This window comes from Stenella coeruleoalba (genome assembly GCF_951394435.1).
Source record: "Stenella coeruleoalba genome assembly, chromosome: 13".
Classification (NCBI taxonomy): domain Eukaryota; kingdom Metazoa; phylum Chordata; class Mammalia; order Artiodactyla; family Delphinidae; genus Stenella; species Stenella coeruleoalba.
This window is the reverse complement of record NC_137159.1, coordinates 64,337,276-64,355,233: the sequence shown is the minus strand read 5'-3', so window position 1 is coordinate 64,355,233 and position 17,958 is coordinate 64,337,276. Positions and strand designations below refer to the sequence as shown.

Below are 17,958 nucleotides of genomic sequence, written 5' to 3'. Positions count from 1 at the left end.
AGAGGACAGCCTATATCTCCTGATGTAGGTAGAGCCACAGTTGAACAAGTATTTGTACTGCTGTGTTGATGCTGGTCAGGGAACTGTGTTGATACCTGCTTCCATCCTCCATTTCCTCCTTGTATATCCCAGACCCTTCTCCTTCAGCTATTTGATGTAACCCAAGTCCCTCCCTGAGTCTTAGATTAAGTATCATTAAGCTGGTTTTTAGGCCATAGCACAGCATCAATGAAAAGAGATTTAATTCCGCAATCTAAGCATTTAATTCAGTAATCCATTGTTGTTTGTTTGTTTGTTTATTAGTGTGGAGTTCTCGTATTGAAAATTGTCTCCTATGATTATAAATAGAATGTGATGACTCTTATGAGGAATGTATAAAAATGATGTACAATTTAATACAGAATTTATTCTTTCATACTTGAAATAAAATACATTCTGATAGTTTTATGATCTTCATTAATTACCACTTAAAGGTGGAAAGTACAAATTATGTGATGTAGGTATGGATTAGATAGAAACAGCTTTTTACTCATGGATGGAAGATAGACTTGCTTGTTTAATCAGTTATGTATGATATTTTCTTATTCAGATACCATTAGATTATAAAATACACCATCTGGTTTTTTTTTTTAAATTTTATTTATTAATTTTTTGGCTGCATTGGGTCTTAGTTGTGGCACATAGGATCTTTGTTGCAGCATGCGGGCTCTTTGTTGCAGCGCATGGGCTTCTCTTTAGTTGTGGCACCCAGGCTCCAGAGCACATGGGCTCAGTACTTGCAGCATGTGGGCTTAGTTGCCCTGCAGCATGTGGGATCTTAGTTCCCCGACCAGGGATTGAACCCGCGTCCCCTGCATTGGAAGGCGGATTCTTAACCACTGGACCACCAGGGAAGTCCCCACCATCTGTTTAATAACCAAACTCTTCAGGAAAAAAGGAACACTATTATACCAATTATAGTGATTATAAAATACATCGTGATTAGAAATGTTACAATGTGAAGATGTATATCTTAGAATTGAGGAAATACAGTAATTTTATTGCCAGTGAGGAACATAGTGTTTCCCTTTGGACCTTGCTAGACTTTTAATCTGTTATTAATGGGGAATTACATAGCCTGAAGCTATTGGACTTCAGGCTTTAATAAGCCAACAGTTATGAGCAACCCCAATGTGCAAATCAAAGGCGCAGTCTCTCTTCTTTATTATTCAATCATGAGGGCACGGTGTGAGGAGGGAGAATAAATTAAAATTGTATATTCACAGAAAACACAAACACATACGTGATCAGCATCATTGAAAAGAAATATACATTAAGTGCTGAATATGGTGTGTCCCATGAATTGGAGATAAATTACGTGCTAATTTCTTTTTCTCTTTTTTTTTTACATTAAGCACAATACAGCAATTTATAAAGATGCTTAAAATGAATACAAAGGGAAATAAAGATCACAGAATTACACATTGTACAGCAGTGTGTCACATATAAGATGGTGTAAATGAATACACCAGTATGGTGTTTAACTAAAGATAAAACGGCACCCATTGATTTGCTGCTTCTACACAACCCAAAGCGTTCATACAGATTGAAAGGGTGTCAATATGAGTAGTTGCAAAGTCAGTTCTTGCATGTGATTTTAGCTTTAAAGGTTTCAGAAAACAGATCTGCGATATCAGTTTTCATTTTTGTCAGCTGTAATGTCAAGGATATTCAGAACAAGAAAAATGCAATAATACAGGACAATCTAGATCTGTGACTGGCCTCTGTTGCAGGATTGTACAAGGTTATGTGCAAAAACAAAGTCTGTCCAAAAGTCCACACTCTTGCAGTTTCAGCCTTTAGTTTGATTATCTAGATATAACGTTTATTACACAGCAAGGGCAGCATGAAAAGAAGAAACAAATTTATGATGGGTGAGCAATAACAGTATCATAAGCATCACTTGACTAGGAGGTCTGAAAGACTGTAGCTAAATTTTTGATTCAGTAGAACGTTATGAGGTTGGAGTGGGACTAAAGTAGAACAGTATTTTAAATTTGTGGCTTGTAGAACACATAGGCAAGTAGGTGGTGCAGCCAACCAGTTTTAATTTCGAAAAGAGCTGAATAGGAACGCAGAGTATCTTGAATGAAGATTGAAACTATTTTGATCACCTGTTTGTAGCTGAAGAGTAATAAATAATGCCTTGTTGTTAAGGCTGACCTGTCTCAGGTCTTCTGTGGGGGCTGGAGGGGAAGGAGTCCTCGCTGGGAGGTGGAGACTTGGGTCCCTGTCACATCTTTATTGTCTAGCCGAGGTGAGAACCTGGGAAAGTTATTGTATTTTTAGCCTCCTCATTTGTTCTTCCCCACATCACACTTTTTAAAAAAAAATATTTATTTATTCGGCTGCGATGGGTCTTAGTTGCGGCACGTGGGGTCTTAGTTGCGGCACGGGGGCTCTTGGTTGCAGTGCGCGGGTTTCTTTCTTGTTGTGGCACGCGGGCTTAGTTGCCCCGCGGCATGTGGGATCTTAGTTCCCCAGACAGAGATTGAACCCTGCATTGGACGGCGGATTCTTAACCACTGGACCACCAGGGAAGTCCCCACATCACACTTTTTTTAAGGGATCAGATTAGATCTATAAAGGTGCTCCACAAACACTGGATATTAAAAGCAGGTTGATACAACCCTATCTGGATGTGAAAAGGTGAGAGATTTGGATACTCTGGAGCTGCACTGTCCAATATGGTAGCCACATATGGTTATTAATCACTTGAAAATTGGTTGGTCCAAACTTTGATGTGCTGAAGTGTAAGTGTAAAAGATGTACTAGATTTCATAAGCTGTGTATGAAAGAGTGTATAGTATCTAATTAATTATTTTCTGTTGATACATGTTACAAGGATAATATTTTTGATGTATTAGGTTAAATCACTTATTTTTTTTTTTTTACTTTTTAAAGTGTAGCTGTTAGAAAATTTAGAATTACATAAGTAGCTTCCTAAAAAAAAATATGAAAGGCTTGTATTGAAAATGGTTGGCCACCAGGGTGCGCTGTGCACCTGCCAGCTCTGCCTTTTGAGGTTGTGCGGGTCAGGGAGGAGGAGACACTTTTTCAGTGGAGCCTGAATAGCCACCTAAAGTTGTGTGTTTCTCCTGTCAGCAGTTGTTGGAGGTTGTTGTACTCTTTTCTCTTTTCTCGAAACCTTATAGATAGAGCTAGGCCTACAGTTTAAAGTCTTCCTAGTTTTAGCTACTACTTCTATTGAATTAGAAAAAAATTTAAATTAGGTTTATTGAGGAATAATTTACATAAAATAAAATGCACTTATTTTAAGTGTCCAATTTGATGAGTTTTGACAAATAGGTAGACCCATGTAATCACCACTGTAATCAAAATACAGAACCATTTACATTAGGCCAAGAAGTCCATCCATACTCCTTTGCAGTCAATCACTTTCCCTCCCACTCGTCTGCTTTCTGTCACAGATTAGAGCTGTTTTTTCCTAGAATCTCAAACAAATGGAATCATATAGTATGACTCTTCTGTGTCTGGTTTCTTTCACTTAGCATAATGTTTTGAGGTTCATCTATATTTTGATACCAATAGTTAGCTCCTGTTTATTGCTGAGTTATTTCATTGTATGGGTAAGCCACAGTGTGTTTATCCATTCACCTCTTGGTAGACAATCCAGCAATTTTTAGTTTTTGGCTGTTATGAATAAAGCTGCTTGGAACATTCATGTGTAAGTCTTTGTGTGAACATATGTTTTTAATTCTCAGGGGTAAATGCCGAGGAATGGAAGGGCTAGGTTGTGTGGTAAGTGTATTTTCAACTTGAGAAACTGCCAAAGTGTTTTCCAAAGTGGTTGTACTATTTCACATTCCCACCATCAGTGTATGAGAGCACCAGCTGCTCTGCATCCTTGCCAGTGCTTGGTAAAATTTTTTTGCTATTCTGGTGAGTTGTGTGTAGTGGTTTCTCATCGTGATTTTACTATTTTTTGATGATTAATTTTTTTAAAAATCCATTTTATTGAGATATAACTTATACACAGAAAATTTTTAATTGTACAGTTTGCTGAGATTTGAAAAATATATACACACAACCATTACAGTCAAGATACATTTCATTACCCTAGAAAGTTCCATCCTGCCCCTTTGCAGTTAATTCCCCATCCTCTCTGGCCCTAAAGAGTCATTGATCTGCTTTCTGTGGCTACAGGTAGTTTGCCTTTTCTAGAATTTCATGTGACTGGAATCCTACAGTATGTACTCTTTTGTATCTGGCCTCTTTTGCTCAGCAGTTGAGATATATCTACGTAGTTGCATGTGTCAGTACTTCCTTTTTGTTTCTGATTAGAATTTTATTAAATGCATATAGCATAATTTTTCTTTTTAATCTGTTTACCTGTTGACAGACATTTGGGTTGTTTCCAGTTTAGGGTTATTACAGATAAAACTGCTATGAACACTTTTTTATTTATATACATATATATCTATATCTATATATACACACACACACACACACACACATGTTTTTGGGTGGACATATGTTTTTGTTTCTCATAGGTAACTACATAGGAGTGGAACTGATAGCTCATATGGTAAATATGTTTATTATAAGAAACTAGCAAACTGTTTTCTATGGTTGTACCATTTTACATTTCTACCAGCAATGTATGAAAGTTCTAATTGTTCCAGATCCTTGTCAACAATTAGTATTGTCAGTCTTTTAAATTTTATCTATTCTAATGGGTGTGTACTAGTAGTTCATTCTGATTTTAATTGGTATTTCCCTTTTGACTACTGTTGTTGAGGATCTTTTTATGTGCTTACAGACACTTTTGTGAAGTGTCTGTACAAATCTTTTGTCCATTTTTATGTTGGGTTGTTTATCTTCTTCTTAAGTTGTAATTCCATATTCTGAATACAAGCCTTTTTTCAGATATTTGTTTTGTGAATATGTTCTCTGAGTCTGTAACTTGGCTTTTCATTTTCTTAACAATGTTTTCAAAGAGCAGAAGTTTTAATTTGTTGAAGTCCAGTTTATTAAGTTTTTCTGTGATGGTTTGAGTATTTTGTGTCCTAATTAAGGACTGTCTGCCTACCCCAAAGTGGCAAAGCTTTTCTCCTATGATTTTTTTTTTCTAGAAGTTTTTTAGTGTTAGCTTCTACAGTAAGGTCTCTCATTAATTTTGATTTAATTTTTGTGTATGGTGTGAGATCAGGACGGAGGGTCATTTTTTCCCAAATGGATATACAGTTGTTCTAACATCATTTATTGAAAAACCTTTCCTTTGTTTGACTCACCTAGACACCTTTGAAAATCAATTGACCATACAACATGGGTCTAAAATTTTGGACTTTATTCTATTCCTTTCATCTATATGTCTGTCTTCATGCTAGTACAACACTGTCTTGGCTTTGTAGTAATTCTGAAATCAAGTACTCTACCAAGTTCTCTAAGTCTTCAGGTTTTATTCCTTTCTCAAATTGTTTTGCCTATTCTAAATCCTATTGAGAAACAGAGTTGGCAGTTGATGTTTTAGATTATAATTTAGAATCAGAGTAGAAAGATCTGGTTTTGAATCCTGATGTCTTAGAGGGGCTTTTGCCTACTAGGCTGAATCAACAATAGCAGTCATTCCCTGTTATTGATGTTGTCAGTGCATCCTGAGGTATAGATGTGTGTCCTCCATTTCTGCACAGTAAATTGTCTCCAAATATGTGTTTCACAAGAAGCAGCCTATTGACCATGTATAGACATTGTAAAATCTTGAACAAAAAGATGTTATCCCCCCAGCAATCTGTTGTGTATAGTCTGTTGAATGAATCAGAATTAATTTTTTGTTCTAAGTAGTTTCTTTTGTATTCCACCAGAATATTGAGCTCAATGATGATACTGTTCTAAATGAGATAAAGTTAGCAGATTGTGAACAGTCTCAGATGCCTGACCTGTGTGCTGAAGAGCTTGCTGTTATCCTTGGAATCTGGTGAGTTAATGACTTACTTGGCTACCTTAAACTTCTGGCATATTGGTTCTCTTGTGTTGGGGAAATCTTTGTTCGAGCAGGCCCCCAGAGTTGTGGATGAACAGAGAATCTTGTCATGGCTTATGAAGATGAAGAATACTTGGGCAGCCAATTAGAGTTAGAAATGAGGAATCTCAGGAATCTCCTGTAAGTTGGTATACCTATCCTTCTCTTTTCTTCATAAACAAAATTTCTTTGGTTAACCTTGGCTAGGAATAGACTCTTAATGAAGTATTTAGGATAGGTGACTGTTTTGACCTTTGAGGATATTTACGTTCAGAGTATGGAATTATTTTTTTTTTATTTTATTTTTTAAAGACTTTTTGATGTGGACCATTTTTAAAATCTTTATCAAATTTGTTACAATATTGCTTCTGTTTTATGTTTTGTCTTTTTGGCCCCGAGGCATGTGGGATCTTCACTTCCCGACCAGAGATCAAACCCGCACCCCCTGCATTGGAAGGTGAAGTCTTAACCACTAGTCCTCTAGGGAGGTCCCTAGAATTTTTTTTTAATACAAGAGAACCTTATGTGTGGTAGAAATAGTTTTTCATTTTATTTTATTTTTCTATTTTGAAATAATTTCAAATTTGGAAAAAAGTGGCAAGGGCAAGGCATTGGAAATAACTTTTTTGAGAATAATTTTCCGACATGATATTCTATCACCCCTGAATACTTTAGTGTGTGTTTTCAACAAACAAGGGAGCTTTTGTGCATAGCCATAATACAGCTATCAAAATCAGGAAATTTAACATTCATACTTTACTGTCACTTCCTACTCAGACCCCATTCAAGTTTTGCCAGTTGTCCCAATAATCTCCTTTATAGTACAGGATCCAGTCTAGAACATATGTGTTACATTTAGTTGTCATGTCCCTTTAGTTTCTATCAATCTGGAATAGTTCTTCATTTTTGCTTGACTTTCATGATCTTGACACCTAAAATTTATAAGCCAGTTATTCTGTAGGCTTACTCTCAGTTTGAATTTGTCTGATTTAAAAAAAAAAAAGGATTAGTTTCACATTTTGTATCATTATCAGGGGTATCAGAAAATGGAGGTTTTGTGGTTCTTATTGCATCCCAGCAGGTAGAAAACAATTTTGATTTGTTCCTCTACTGGCCATGTTATTTTGATCACATGATTAAAGTGGGGTCTGCCAGGCTTCTCCAATGTAAAGTTATTCTTTTTTAACTTTTGTTATTAACATGGTCTTTTAGAGTATATAAATATCCCATTTCTCATCTGGAGATTTAGTAATGTTCAAAATAGGCTATTTCACAAAGTTATAATATTGAGACTGGTTAAATTAGTAATAGGCAATTTAATAAAGGAAGCATTTATAAAAAAATTTGTGTTTTAGCTCAGTAGAACTTATCCTTCTGTGTTCACCTCATAGCATTTTATCTCCTTTACACTAACAGTAGGTTTTCATTTATACAAAAGTTAAATTCAGTTCTACAGTCCCCTTTTGTTTGATTAAAAAGAATCACACATGCAGAGTTCTGTTTCTAATCCAAATCAGTTGTCTTATCACATTATTTTATTCCAGTGACAGAATTTATGCTTACTGCCAAAGAATTATTTGTTCAATTCATAATGATACTTAATATATAAATAATATAAACAGCAATCATTTACAAGCAGTGTTATGTGCTAGGAATTATACCATGTACTTTCACACTATCCCTCATTAATGTTCTAACAGTCCTAGAGGTTGTTGTTTTTCTCCATTTTTCAGATGGGAAATCAGGGTTTACATGGCAAAATGACTCAATCAGAATTACAGTACAGCATTTAGGGCTTGAATCCAGGTTTTACGGACCCAAATTCTGAGTTTTCCTTTATGCTATTTCTTAAAAGATTATTTTGGCAAACATAATTGTCAACTCAACAGGAAACTAAATCAAACCCAATATATATATTCCCAGACTTCTCTCAGTTGTGCTTTAGCTTTATTGAGTTTGACTTCACAGTTGAGAGAGGACTGAAAAACCAAGAAAATGCTTGTCTGCAAATACTTTTTTTCCCCCAAATATGATCTTGGTAGAATCTCAATATATAGAACAATTAAAAGTGCTGAATGGATTTCATGGGCAATTTAAATCTTCATTGTTTGGTAGAAACTACTTGATTATATTCTGAATCTTGGGGCATCTGATACACTTTATAAACCCCTGGGTTGGAACATCCGTGAATTGATGATTTGCATGTGGGGGTCGTGATTTTATTATACTGTCGGATCTCTGTGTGACCTCCGTGGCCACTAACCCCTGTGAAGAGGTGATTTGGACATTGCGATGGGCTGGGTTCTTTGGAAAGGAGATATAGGGGGAATTCATATAGATGGTGGATTGACCAAACTGTGGGGCCAGCTTCATGCTCCTTTTCTTCAACTCCTTTGCTTCACTGGCCTCCTGCTTGAATTTGATTTTACCTGGAGGCCACGTGTCTCATACATCAATGTACCTGATTGCCTTTATGTAAAGTAACTGTGGGAGAAATTCCTTAAAATACAGCAATCCTTCAGTAATTCAGACAACTGGAGTGAGAAGGGTAATTGCTTTTGAATTAGTAGTCTGATTTTCAGATATGCAGAGTAATATATTCTAAGCCTAAGTTAGTAAGTTACAGTGAAGAGTGGTGGCCTGATTCAGTTACTGTATCATAATTACTTGTAATGAGCCTGTAGCATTTCAACTTTATCTATATACTTTATGCAGTGAAGTTAAGATTGGAATTTTGTATGTGAGGGGTGAATTTTCATCCATTTTGGTTGAGGTTCTTATTTTAGAATGACTTTTGTTTTTTTGTTCACTTATCAGAGTCATAGTATTAGAACCGAAAGGACCTTAGGGGTTATTTGGATCATCTTGCCAACTGATAACATAATCCCTTTGTGCAAACTAGAAATGTCTAAGTATGTATGTGTGTATTGTGTGTGTGTATGTTTTCAAATGAGGTAAATTTGAGACATAACATTGTATTAATTTCAGGTGTACAACATAAAATGATTTTATAATTCCTTCCTTCCATTCATTTATTTTTTTTTTACCAACAGTATGTTCATTTAACAATTATTATGTAAACATTTTATGCTCATTATAAAATCCTCCAACAGTATGGAAAATTATGAGGAAGTGGTACTATTTTGTGAGGTGGCATTTTCTTTTCATTCTTAATACAAGTAATATTTGCATACAAAATAACTTATGTAATATATAAATATAAGTTATATAATATAATAAACTGAACCCACCACCCAATTTAAAAACTAGAAGATTGCAAATACCACCTGCTCAGTCTGTGTGCTTCTTTCCCATCTCATCTTCCTGCCTCTCTTTAAAAGGTAATCACTGTCCTGAATTTTGTCTTTTTCTTGCCTTTTCAAAAAATATATTTATTAACATCTTTTATATCTCTAAGTCAGTTGCTTCATTTTGTTTGTTTTCGCGCTTTATAAAAGCGCTATCTTACTGTATGTAGTTTTCTGTGATTTGCTTTTTTCTCTCACTAGTGTCTTTCTGTGCCTCATCCATGTTGTTATACATAGCTGAAATTTACTTTCCCGTATAACATTCCATTGGGTGAATATTTTACAATTTATTGGTTTCTTTTTTGGACATCTGGATTGTTAACAGATTTTTCCTATTACACACAATATTACTATGGATATTCGTGTGTATGATTCCTGGTACACCTGTTGAAGAATTTCTCTCAGCTCTATACCTAGGCTGGAATTACTGAGATTAGGATATATGAATGTTCACTTTACAAGATAATGCTAAATTGTTTTCCAAAATTATCCAATCAAATCATCTGCCTCTTTGACAACTTCTTAATTTTTGCCTGTCTCATGGTGATACTAAATTTTTTTTTGTATGAGTTTGATAAATAGGAATTGTTGCTATATGCTTTTCATTTTCTTTGTGGAGTGACACAGATTGGATTTCATTTTTTTCTTATAAAATAAATTGTGTTGATATTTTGTGCACCAACCACATTTCATTTCTCAGCATTTTATTACTTTTTGTACTTATCTTTGGCACACTCATCTCTACATTTCTATATAATGCAGTAATATTAAAATATGTGCTTTCAAATATGTAGATATAATTTACTTGCTTTTTAAAAATTATATTTCATTCATTATGACATGCATTCTGGAATTAATTTGCTTTTTTTTTTTCAATGTAAAGCACAAATCTCCAAAAGAATAACCCAGTGCATAAGTTAACTGAAGAGGAGCTGCTGGCATTTACATCCGTGAGTAATGTCTTTTTCCTTTCCATTTCTTTTTTTTTTCTTTTTTTCCTTGTAAATTATTTTGCCTCTGGTATATTCTTGCCTCAGATTGCTCATGATGAAACACTGCCACCTAAGGAAATTGAGGGGGAAAAAGCTCATCATTTTAGTTTCCAAGCTGCATATATCTTGCTGCTGATTTAGACATAAGCATTCTTCTTCGCACTTGCTTAGATTTGGGGGCGGTGACCAAATATTTCTTGCTCTTTGTTTGATCCCAGGGCCTAGTCCAGTATCTCACATATAATAGGTGCTCAATAAATACTTGTTGAATGAATAAATGAAGTGACAGAGCAAGAGTTTGAACCTTTACTCCAAAGCCAGTATAGTGGGCAACTCTTTCATCTCAGATTGAAGGTGATGCGACACGGATGTGATGAGAAAGAGGACTTCAGATAGCGAGGAGGAGAACCAGCAGAGGGAATGTGTTTTGGAGGCTGAGGCAGGAGGCAGTGTCAAGAGCCAGGGGTACTTGTCAGCGTTCAGCAGTGGAGAGCAGTCTGGAGGAAAGGCTGAGGCTTTGATGTTTTACGTTGCTTATCTCTATGACGGTTTCAGTGGAATAGCTGGGTAGTCACCTCACTACAAATAATTGAGGGAATGGGGTGTAAGAAAATAAAGTTGATAGATGAAGACCACAGAGAAGAATGGCAGTGAAAAGGAAAAATAGAGTAATCGATGTTTGAGGATTCATGATCAAAGAAGGCTTTTCTAGAAGAGGAAGGTCGGAGAGCAAGAGGTCAGTCAGTATCTTTTTAGCTTTATGGATAAGAAGAAGATACACACGTCTTTAATGAACACAAGTTGCTTAAGATACATCATTTTTTCAAAGACATTTTTATTATCATAGTTAGGGATCAAGTTAGAATTCTGGTGTTTTCTTCTTTTGTTATTTTTCAGATAAGGCAAAAATTAAGCACTTTTATCTGGTAGAAAGGAAAGCTAGCTTACTTTGTACTGTAAAATAAATTTTGCAAGTTACTATTTTCTACATACAGTTTTGGAACTAGTTGGATGTTAATCTTCTGAGTCCTCTGGGTGCCTGTTTTATTTTCTCACTTAAGTATTCTTAGAAATCTGCTGTTTTTCATTATAGAATATGAGTGTTTAGGTAACTATGTAGAATGTCCCTAATTAGTCATTACATATGCTATAGGGAATTTGACAAGTAAAGTGTTAAACATTTTTTAAAAGATATATTTTAAAAATTGTTACGTACCTCCCATTTATTCATTCAGCTAATATCAATTGAATACTTAATATCTACCAGGCATTGTGCTGGTTATTGGAGATACAGCAGTAAACAGTCTTTTCCCTCTTGGAGTTTACATCAGTTTACACTCTTGTGAGGGAAATAACACAGTAGACAAAAAAATAAATAGATATTTAATAGAAGTGCTCAGTGTAAATATAAAACAGTATAAGGGAATAAGAATGGGTTGGGGATGGCTGTTTTATTTAATTTATTTATTTATTTATTTGTGGTACGTGGGCCTCTCACTGCTGTGGCCTCTCCCGTTGCGGAGCACAGGCTCCGGACACGCAGAGCCTGTGGGATCTTCCCGGACCGGGGCATGAACCTGTGTCCCCTTCATCGGCAGGCGGACTCTCAACCACTGCGCCACCAGGGAAGCCCGGGGATGGCTGTTTTAGACAAGAAGGTGGGGGAAGATCTCAATGGGAAGGTGATGTTGAACATGGATCTTCCTGATGTGAGGCACAGGAAAGGACATGGAGGGTCTGGAATGATGGGGAGCTTGAGTCAGTGTAGGGAAGTACAGAGCTGGATGGGGACAGTCACCTAGTATCTAGATGATAAATGATGACCAGGATGCTTGTGTTTCTTCTGATGACTGAGCTAAACAGGATGCAGCATATGATAGGAAGTGTTCCTGCTGTCCTCTCATGGGGACAGTGGTCAGCAGTAACGCCTTCTTGGGATTGGCTGCATAAACAGATTATTGTGGAATGTAGATTATCCACAGTTATCCTGAAATGACATTAAAACACTCTATTTACATTCAAGCAGTTAACTTTTTTTTTAGTGTTTTTTGTGGGTGGGGTGTATTCTTTTCTTTAACCTTTTCTTATTTCTTTTCTGATTCTTTTCTCTTTCTCTCTCTCTTTCTTTCTTCTTTTCCTGTTCTTGTTCCTCTACACAGTGAGGTACTTCTGAAGTAATTAATTCTGGTAACCTGTGATGGTAGGTGATTCAGCCCTCCTAACTTGCAATGAAGGTCATAAACAGGTTTCATACTTTCCCCCCAGGGCTTTATAATACATAAGTTTTCTGCTCTCCTCCTCCAGCTCTCTTCCAAGTCAGCACTGACCTGAGGACTGATCTCTTTTTCGAGGAAAGCTGTTCAGTGACAGTGCTTTATAGTGCCAGGCCTAACTCTTCTAAAGAGATGAGTTTGTTAATGCCAAGTAAATGTTTAATTGGTAAGAAGTAAGGCAAGGAACTTATAGTGAGGAGGGCTTTGAGGAGCCCCAAGCATTCCATTTCTTATCCCAAAGGAAGCATACGGAATGCACCAGAAAAACCCAAATCAGCTCTTCCTTTTGTCATTCAGTCCTTCCTCTTATCCCTTCTTTGTGCATGATTCTGAAGTGGGTAATAAGGTGAATTAGAAGTGGCTCCTGGTTTCAATGAAGAATTTCACTAAAATTTATATCCTATATAACTGTATGTCCTGGACATAAATATCCTTTATTTATATCCTATATAACTCCAGAGGAGTGTTTGAGACAAGAGGGACCACTTTTAAGTGCTACCCTGCTTCTGAACTCTCTTTTAACAAGGATCATATTTGGGCTTACAGTATTGTAATTATTTATGTGTACGTCTTATCTTCCCCATAAGGCTATAAACTTCCAGTTTTAGGCACTGGTCTCTGTTCTTCTCTGGGTCTTCTACAAGGCCTACTGCAGTGCTTCAATGCTTTACTCACAGTTGTTGCTCAAGAAAAGTATGCAAAATGCAGGAATGAATGAAGTACACTAGAACCAGAAACAGGATTTATTTCTGTCCTGCAGCAAGGTGCTGCATTGCTCCACTTAGTTCCATAATATAGGTAGTACTACCACCCAGCGTACTACCTAGTGTATCCTTAGGATAACCACTTATTTCATCTTCCTCTTCAGTGAAATGAGGGAAGGAGTGATGTGTCCCTCCCTCGGCACTGAAAACTTGTTTTGAGGATCAAATTACAGAAGGTATGTGAAAATACTTCAGAGTGGGTAGATAGAGCCTGGTGCCCCTGTAGCATTCAGGAATGAGTCAGCTTATCTGGTTGCTGGTTTGTAGGAGCGTGCTACTGTTTTCAAGGAATAGGACTTCCTAACTGGATAAGGCCGGTTTGGAATTGGCTGTAGATGTGGAAGAGAAGGGAGTAGAGAGGAAAGAAGCAGCATCCTCTTCCTTCCTGAGCATACGTTTCCATGCTATGGCTGTGGCGTGGTGGCCGGGGTCTGGAGTTGTGAACTCTTGAGGCTGTGAGGTGTCTTCCTCTGTTGATAGAAGAGCAAGTCCTGTAGAAATCTCAGTCCCCTACCAGAGTATTGTGAGCACTTGGAGGGACAGGAATGACAGTTATTGAACATTTGATTTATACTTACTGAACAAATGAATGGCTTATTGGTCCTGAATTTTGTTCAGTTTTCATGTGCTATCCTAAAGTTTACTAAAATAATGGTGAAATCTCTTTTTTGGAAGAATTTTTGCCACGGTTTCCAGGTTGGTGTAGCATGTTGAAATATATGTGAGATACGTTGGGAAAAAGTTTTAATTCAGCAATGGCAGAAGATTTTCCCAAGAAGAATACTTTACCTTTTTAATATTGTTATTATGTAATGCTCTTCCTGAGATATTCTTTCCTCACATTTCAGGAAAACTGAATGAGTCATAGTAAAAATAACCCACATTGTTCTAGAGAGTCATTTATGTTGTGTCGGCTTGATAATTTAAAATTAGCTGTGTTGTCTACGTTATTTCCTTTCAGATGAGCCAAGTCAGTGACATTCAGTAATGCCTTTAATTTCCTTTCATTGTTGAAAATGGGAACAATTTAGTTAATTCATACAGGTGTTTCAGTTTTCATTGGCAAAAGTTCTGCTTAAGTGTGAATTGGTACTGGCAGCCTGCCTTCTCACTGTCTGCCTGAAGCCCCAAGGTCTCTGCAAATGAAAAATGGAAAAAGACCTTTGAAAGTTACACATTATATTGTATGTATTTTCTCTTTTTGCTATTAAAAAATTTTAAGGCTACTTAATAAATACTTAACTATGGAATTAAAATAGTTTGCTAACCATTTTTGAAGAGAAAAATTATACCTTTTTTTCTTCTAGGGCATACTTATTTCTTAATTTTAATTTTTTAAGATAGGCAATATAACTGTGAGATAGTCACGATACTTCGCATTACATGTTGACATGTCTATATTAAGCAGGATAACCCAGGATTTTGATTTTCTTTCTGGTTTGAATACTTGTCTCCCCAGATGTTACTCATGCATTTTAATTTAACAGGCATTCGGATCATGAGCCTTGTAGCTATATCTGGGTCATAACTTGGTAACTTTTAAAGAAGCAGGAGATGGTTATGTTTTGTTCCATTTGTGGGTTAACTGTTATTAAACAGAGGCTTAAAATTTTTTTTTTTGATTGGAGTTGAACTAGGTTACTTGTATATATCTTACTTCAAGAATAGAGAAAGAATAATGAGTAATAGGATTTGTGGGATCTTACATGGCTCTTTTCTTACCATCATCTACTTTGGTAACTGCTAGATTTCTTTCTTCACAGTTAACCATGGCTTAAGGTTAATGCTTATTTGTGGGTCTATTTCTAGCCATGTTTGAGTAACTGGTACTGCATTTGAACTCTCATTGTAAACAGCCACAAATCTGGGGCAAAATAAATATATGAAACAGCAGTATATAAAAAGGATAGTAAGTTATGATCAAATAAGTGTTTATCTCAGGAATGCAAAATTGGTTTAACATTAAACAGTCATTGCAATTCATCTTATAATGTAGTAAAGGAGAAAAGCTGAATGATTATCTCATTATATTTATTTATTTTAGCATTTGAAAAAATTCAACACTCTTTCATTGTAAAAACTTAGTAAACTATGAATAGAAGAGAATATCAACCTGATAAAGGGTATCTATGAAAAATCAGAGTTAAAATCATTATTGATGAAAAACTAGTTTTTCCTCTAAGATCAGGAAAGTGGCACTTCTATTCTTCATTGAACTGGAAATCCCAGCTAGTGCAATAAAACATTAAGAAGATACAAAGGGAGTGCAGATTGGAAAGGAAGATATAAGATTATCGTTTTGCATACATAGCACAATTCGTTACATAGGGAAACTCTATAAAGAATAGACATGAAAGCTACTAGAACTAATAAGCAAGGTCTGAGAATACAAATACAAGGTCAATATAAAAAAGTCAGTTATGTTTATATATACTAGCAGTGAATAATTGGGAAAGTAATTTTAAAACTACTTACAATAGCATAAAAACACCAAATGTTTAGTGATGAATTTGACTAAAGTGTAAGACCCGTACACTGAAAATGACAAATATTGCTTTAAGAAATTGAAGATCTGAATAAATGGAGAGACTTACCATGTTCATGGATTGGAAGGCTTAATATTGAGTTGACAGTTCTCCCAAAATTGAGCTATAATTTAAATCCAGTAGCAATTGGAATCCAGGAGAACCCCCTTCTCTTTTCTATTTTTGCAGAAATTGACAAGATGATTCTAAAATTTATTTGGAATACTTTTGCTTCTGTGATGGCCAAGTAAACTCTTTGGACCCATCTGTCTGCAGATAAAAATTACAAACTATGGACAAAATACAAAAAAACAAACAAAATAAACTACCTGATGACATTAGGTTATATGAATGACCATTAAGAGAACGAAAGATTGTTAATATCACTAGTCATTGGGAAAATGCAAATTAAAACCGCAACAATATACCACTATACACCACTTAAAAGGTATATTACCATACAGAGTAGTTGGAATTCTCATACATTGTAAATGTAATGTGACATAAAATGGCACAACCACTTTGGAACACAGTTTGGCATTTTCTCATACAGTTAATCATCAATCCCACCTCTAGGTATTTGTCTATGTGAAATGAAAGTATGTGGCTCCACAAAGACTACACAAATGTTCATAGTTGTTTAATGCATAATAGCTTAAAACTGGAAACAGTGCAAATGTCCATCAACAAGGAAATGATAAATTGCAGCATATCCATCTAAAGAAATAATACTCAGCAATAAAAGGAAGTATTGATACATGCAACAATGTGGATGAAATCTGAAAAACATGATTTTGAGTTAAAGAAGCCAGATTGTATGATTCCATTTCATTAGAGTTCTAGAATAGGCAAAACTAAATCATAATCACAGAAAATAGATCACAGATTGATTGCAAAGAGGTGCAAGGAAACCAGGGGATTTTTGTGGCTGATAGAAATTTTGTATATCTTGATGTTTGTGGTGTATACATTTGTCGACACAGATCAAACACTATACTAAATATGGGTTTATTTTATTGTACCTATCATATACTTCATTAAAGTCACTAAGAATAACTAAAAGGGAAAATGCATGTATGTTATTTAGAGCTGTAATATTTAAGATGGATTAGTTTGTCAAAGTAGATTTCGGTTTCCGTGTAGATTAGTCCTTATCATCAACTTATGAAGTACACCAGAAATACTCAACCTACCTAAAGTGTTAAATGGAAAGAATGTAGAAGGAGAAGAACAAATTCCCGATGGGAAATTGCTCAGTGTTCACATTCAGTATGAAGCTTACTTCTTTTTCAAGGCAAAATCAAGCTAGTTTTACCCAAATATTTTTGGAAACTTGTGTTCAAAAGAAACCCTAAAATTGAGTGGATGGATATACTGTATAGATCTCCAGTTGGGGGTCCCTTTGACCCTTAGCATCCAACCCAGGTTGTCGATATTAAAATGTTTATTGAATTGAATTTTTTCCCTCTCATGATTGAGAGTCAACAGAAACAACAAATAGAAAGATAGTTAGGATGAATGTAATGCTTAGGAGTGCACAGGGCAGGAAACTTGTGTATACAATAAAATAAAGTGAGGTACTAATATATGATTTCAGGTAACTTCTTGTGTTAATGGACATAAAAGTAGTTAATTAGTAGAATTTAATTATTTTAAATCTGTAAATGCCATCTTTAGTAGAATCGGTATTGGGCCTGCAGATCAGACTATTGGTTGTGTGGCAAAATGTTAACACTTGGGTGAAGGGTGTATGGGAATTCTTTGTATTATTCTCAAAACTCTTCTGAAGAAGAAAATAAATTTGAAAATAAAAAGTTGAAAGACCTCTGGCACAAAACTATATGGAGAATGAGCAAGGTCCATTATTGCCTCATTGCTAGATAACCATCCTTATTTGGGGTTGAAGATATACACAGACTCTCTGGAACATATTCAGGCTACCTTTAAACTTCGGTCGGTCTCCCTGTGTCTCTTACTGGGTTTCAACCTTGTCTTGCCCCATATTGTCTTTAGCAGCAAAGGAAATAGGGAGGAGCTACGAAATTTAAAGACGTGGCTTAAAATAAAAGGAAGA

General features: G+C 35.7%; 1 protein-coding gene across 3 annotated transcripts in view; it reads left to right on the top strand.

Moving 5' to 3' along the window:
• The window catches only part of TTC27 (tetratricopeptide repeat domain 27), a 184,685-nt gene that overhangs the window by 46,468 nt on the left and 120,259 nt on the right, over positions 1 to 17,958 (top strand). For all 3 annotated transcript variants that reach the window (XM_079941111.1, XM_079941112.1, XM_079941113.1), the window contains exons 8-9: positions 5,865 to 5,977; positions 10,214 to 10,280. In XM_079941111.1, the coding sequence (XP_079797237.1) occupies positions 5,865 to 5,977; positions 10,214 to 10,280 (180 nt within the window). The remainder of the gene's footprint in view (positions 1 to 5,864; positions 5,978 to 10,213; positions 10,281 to 17,958) is intronic.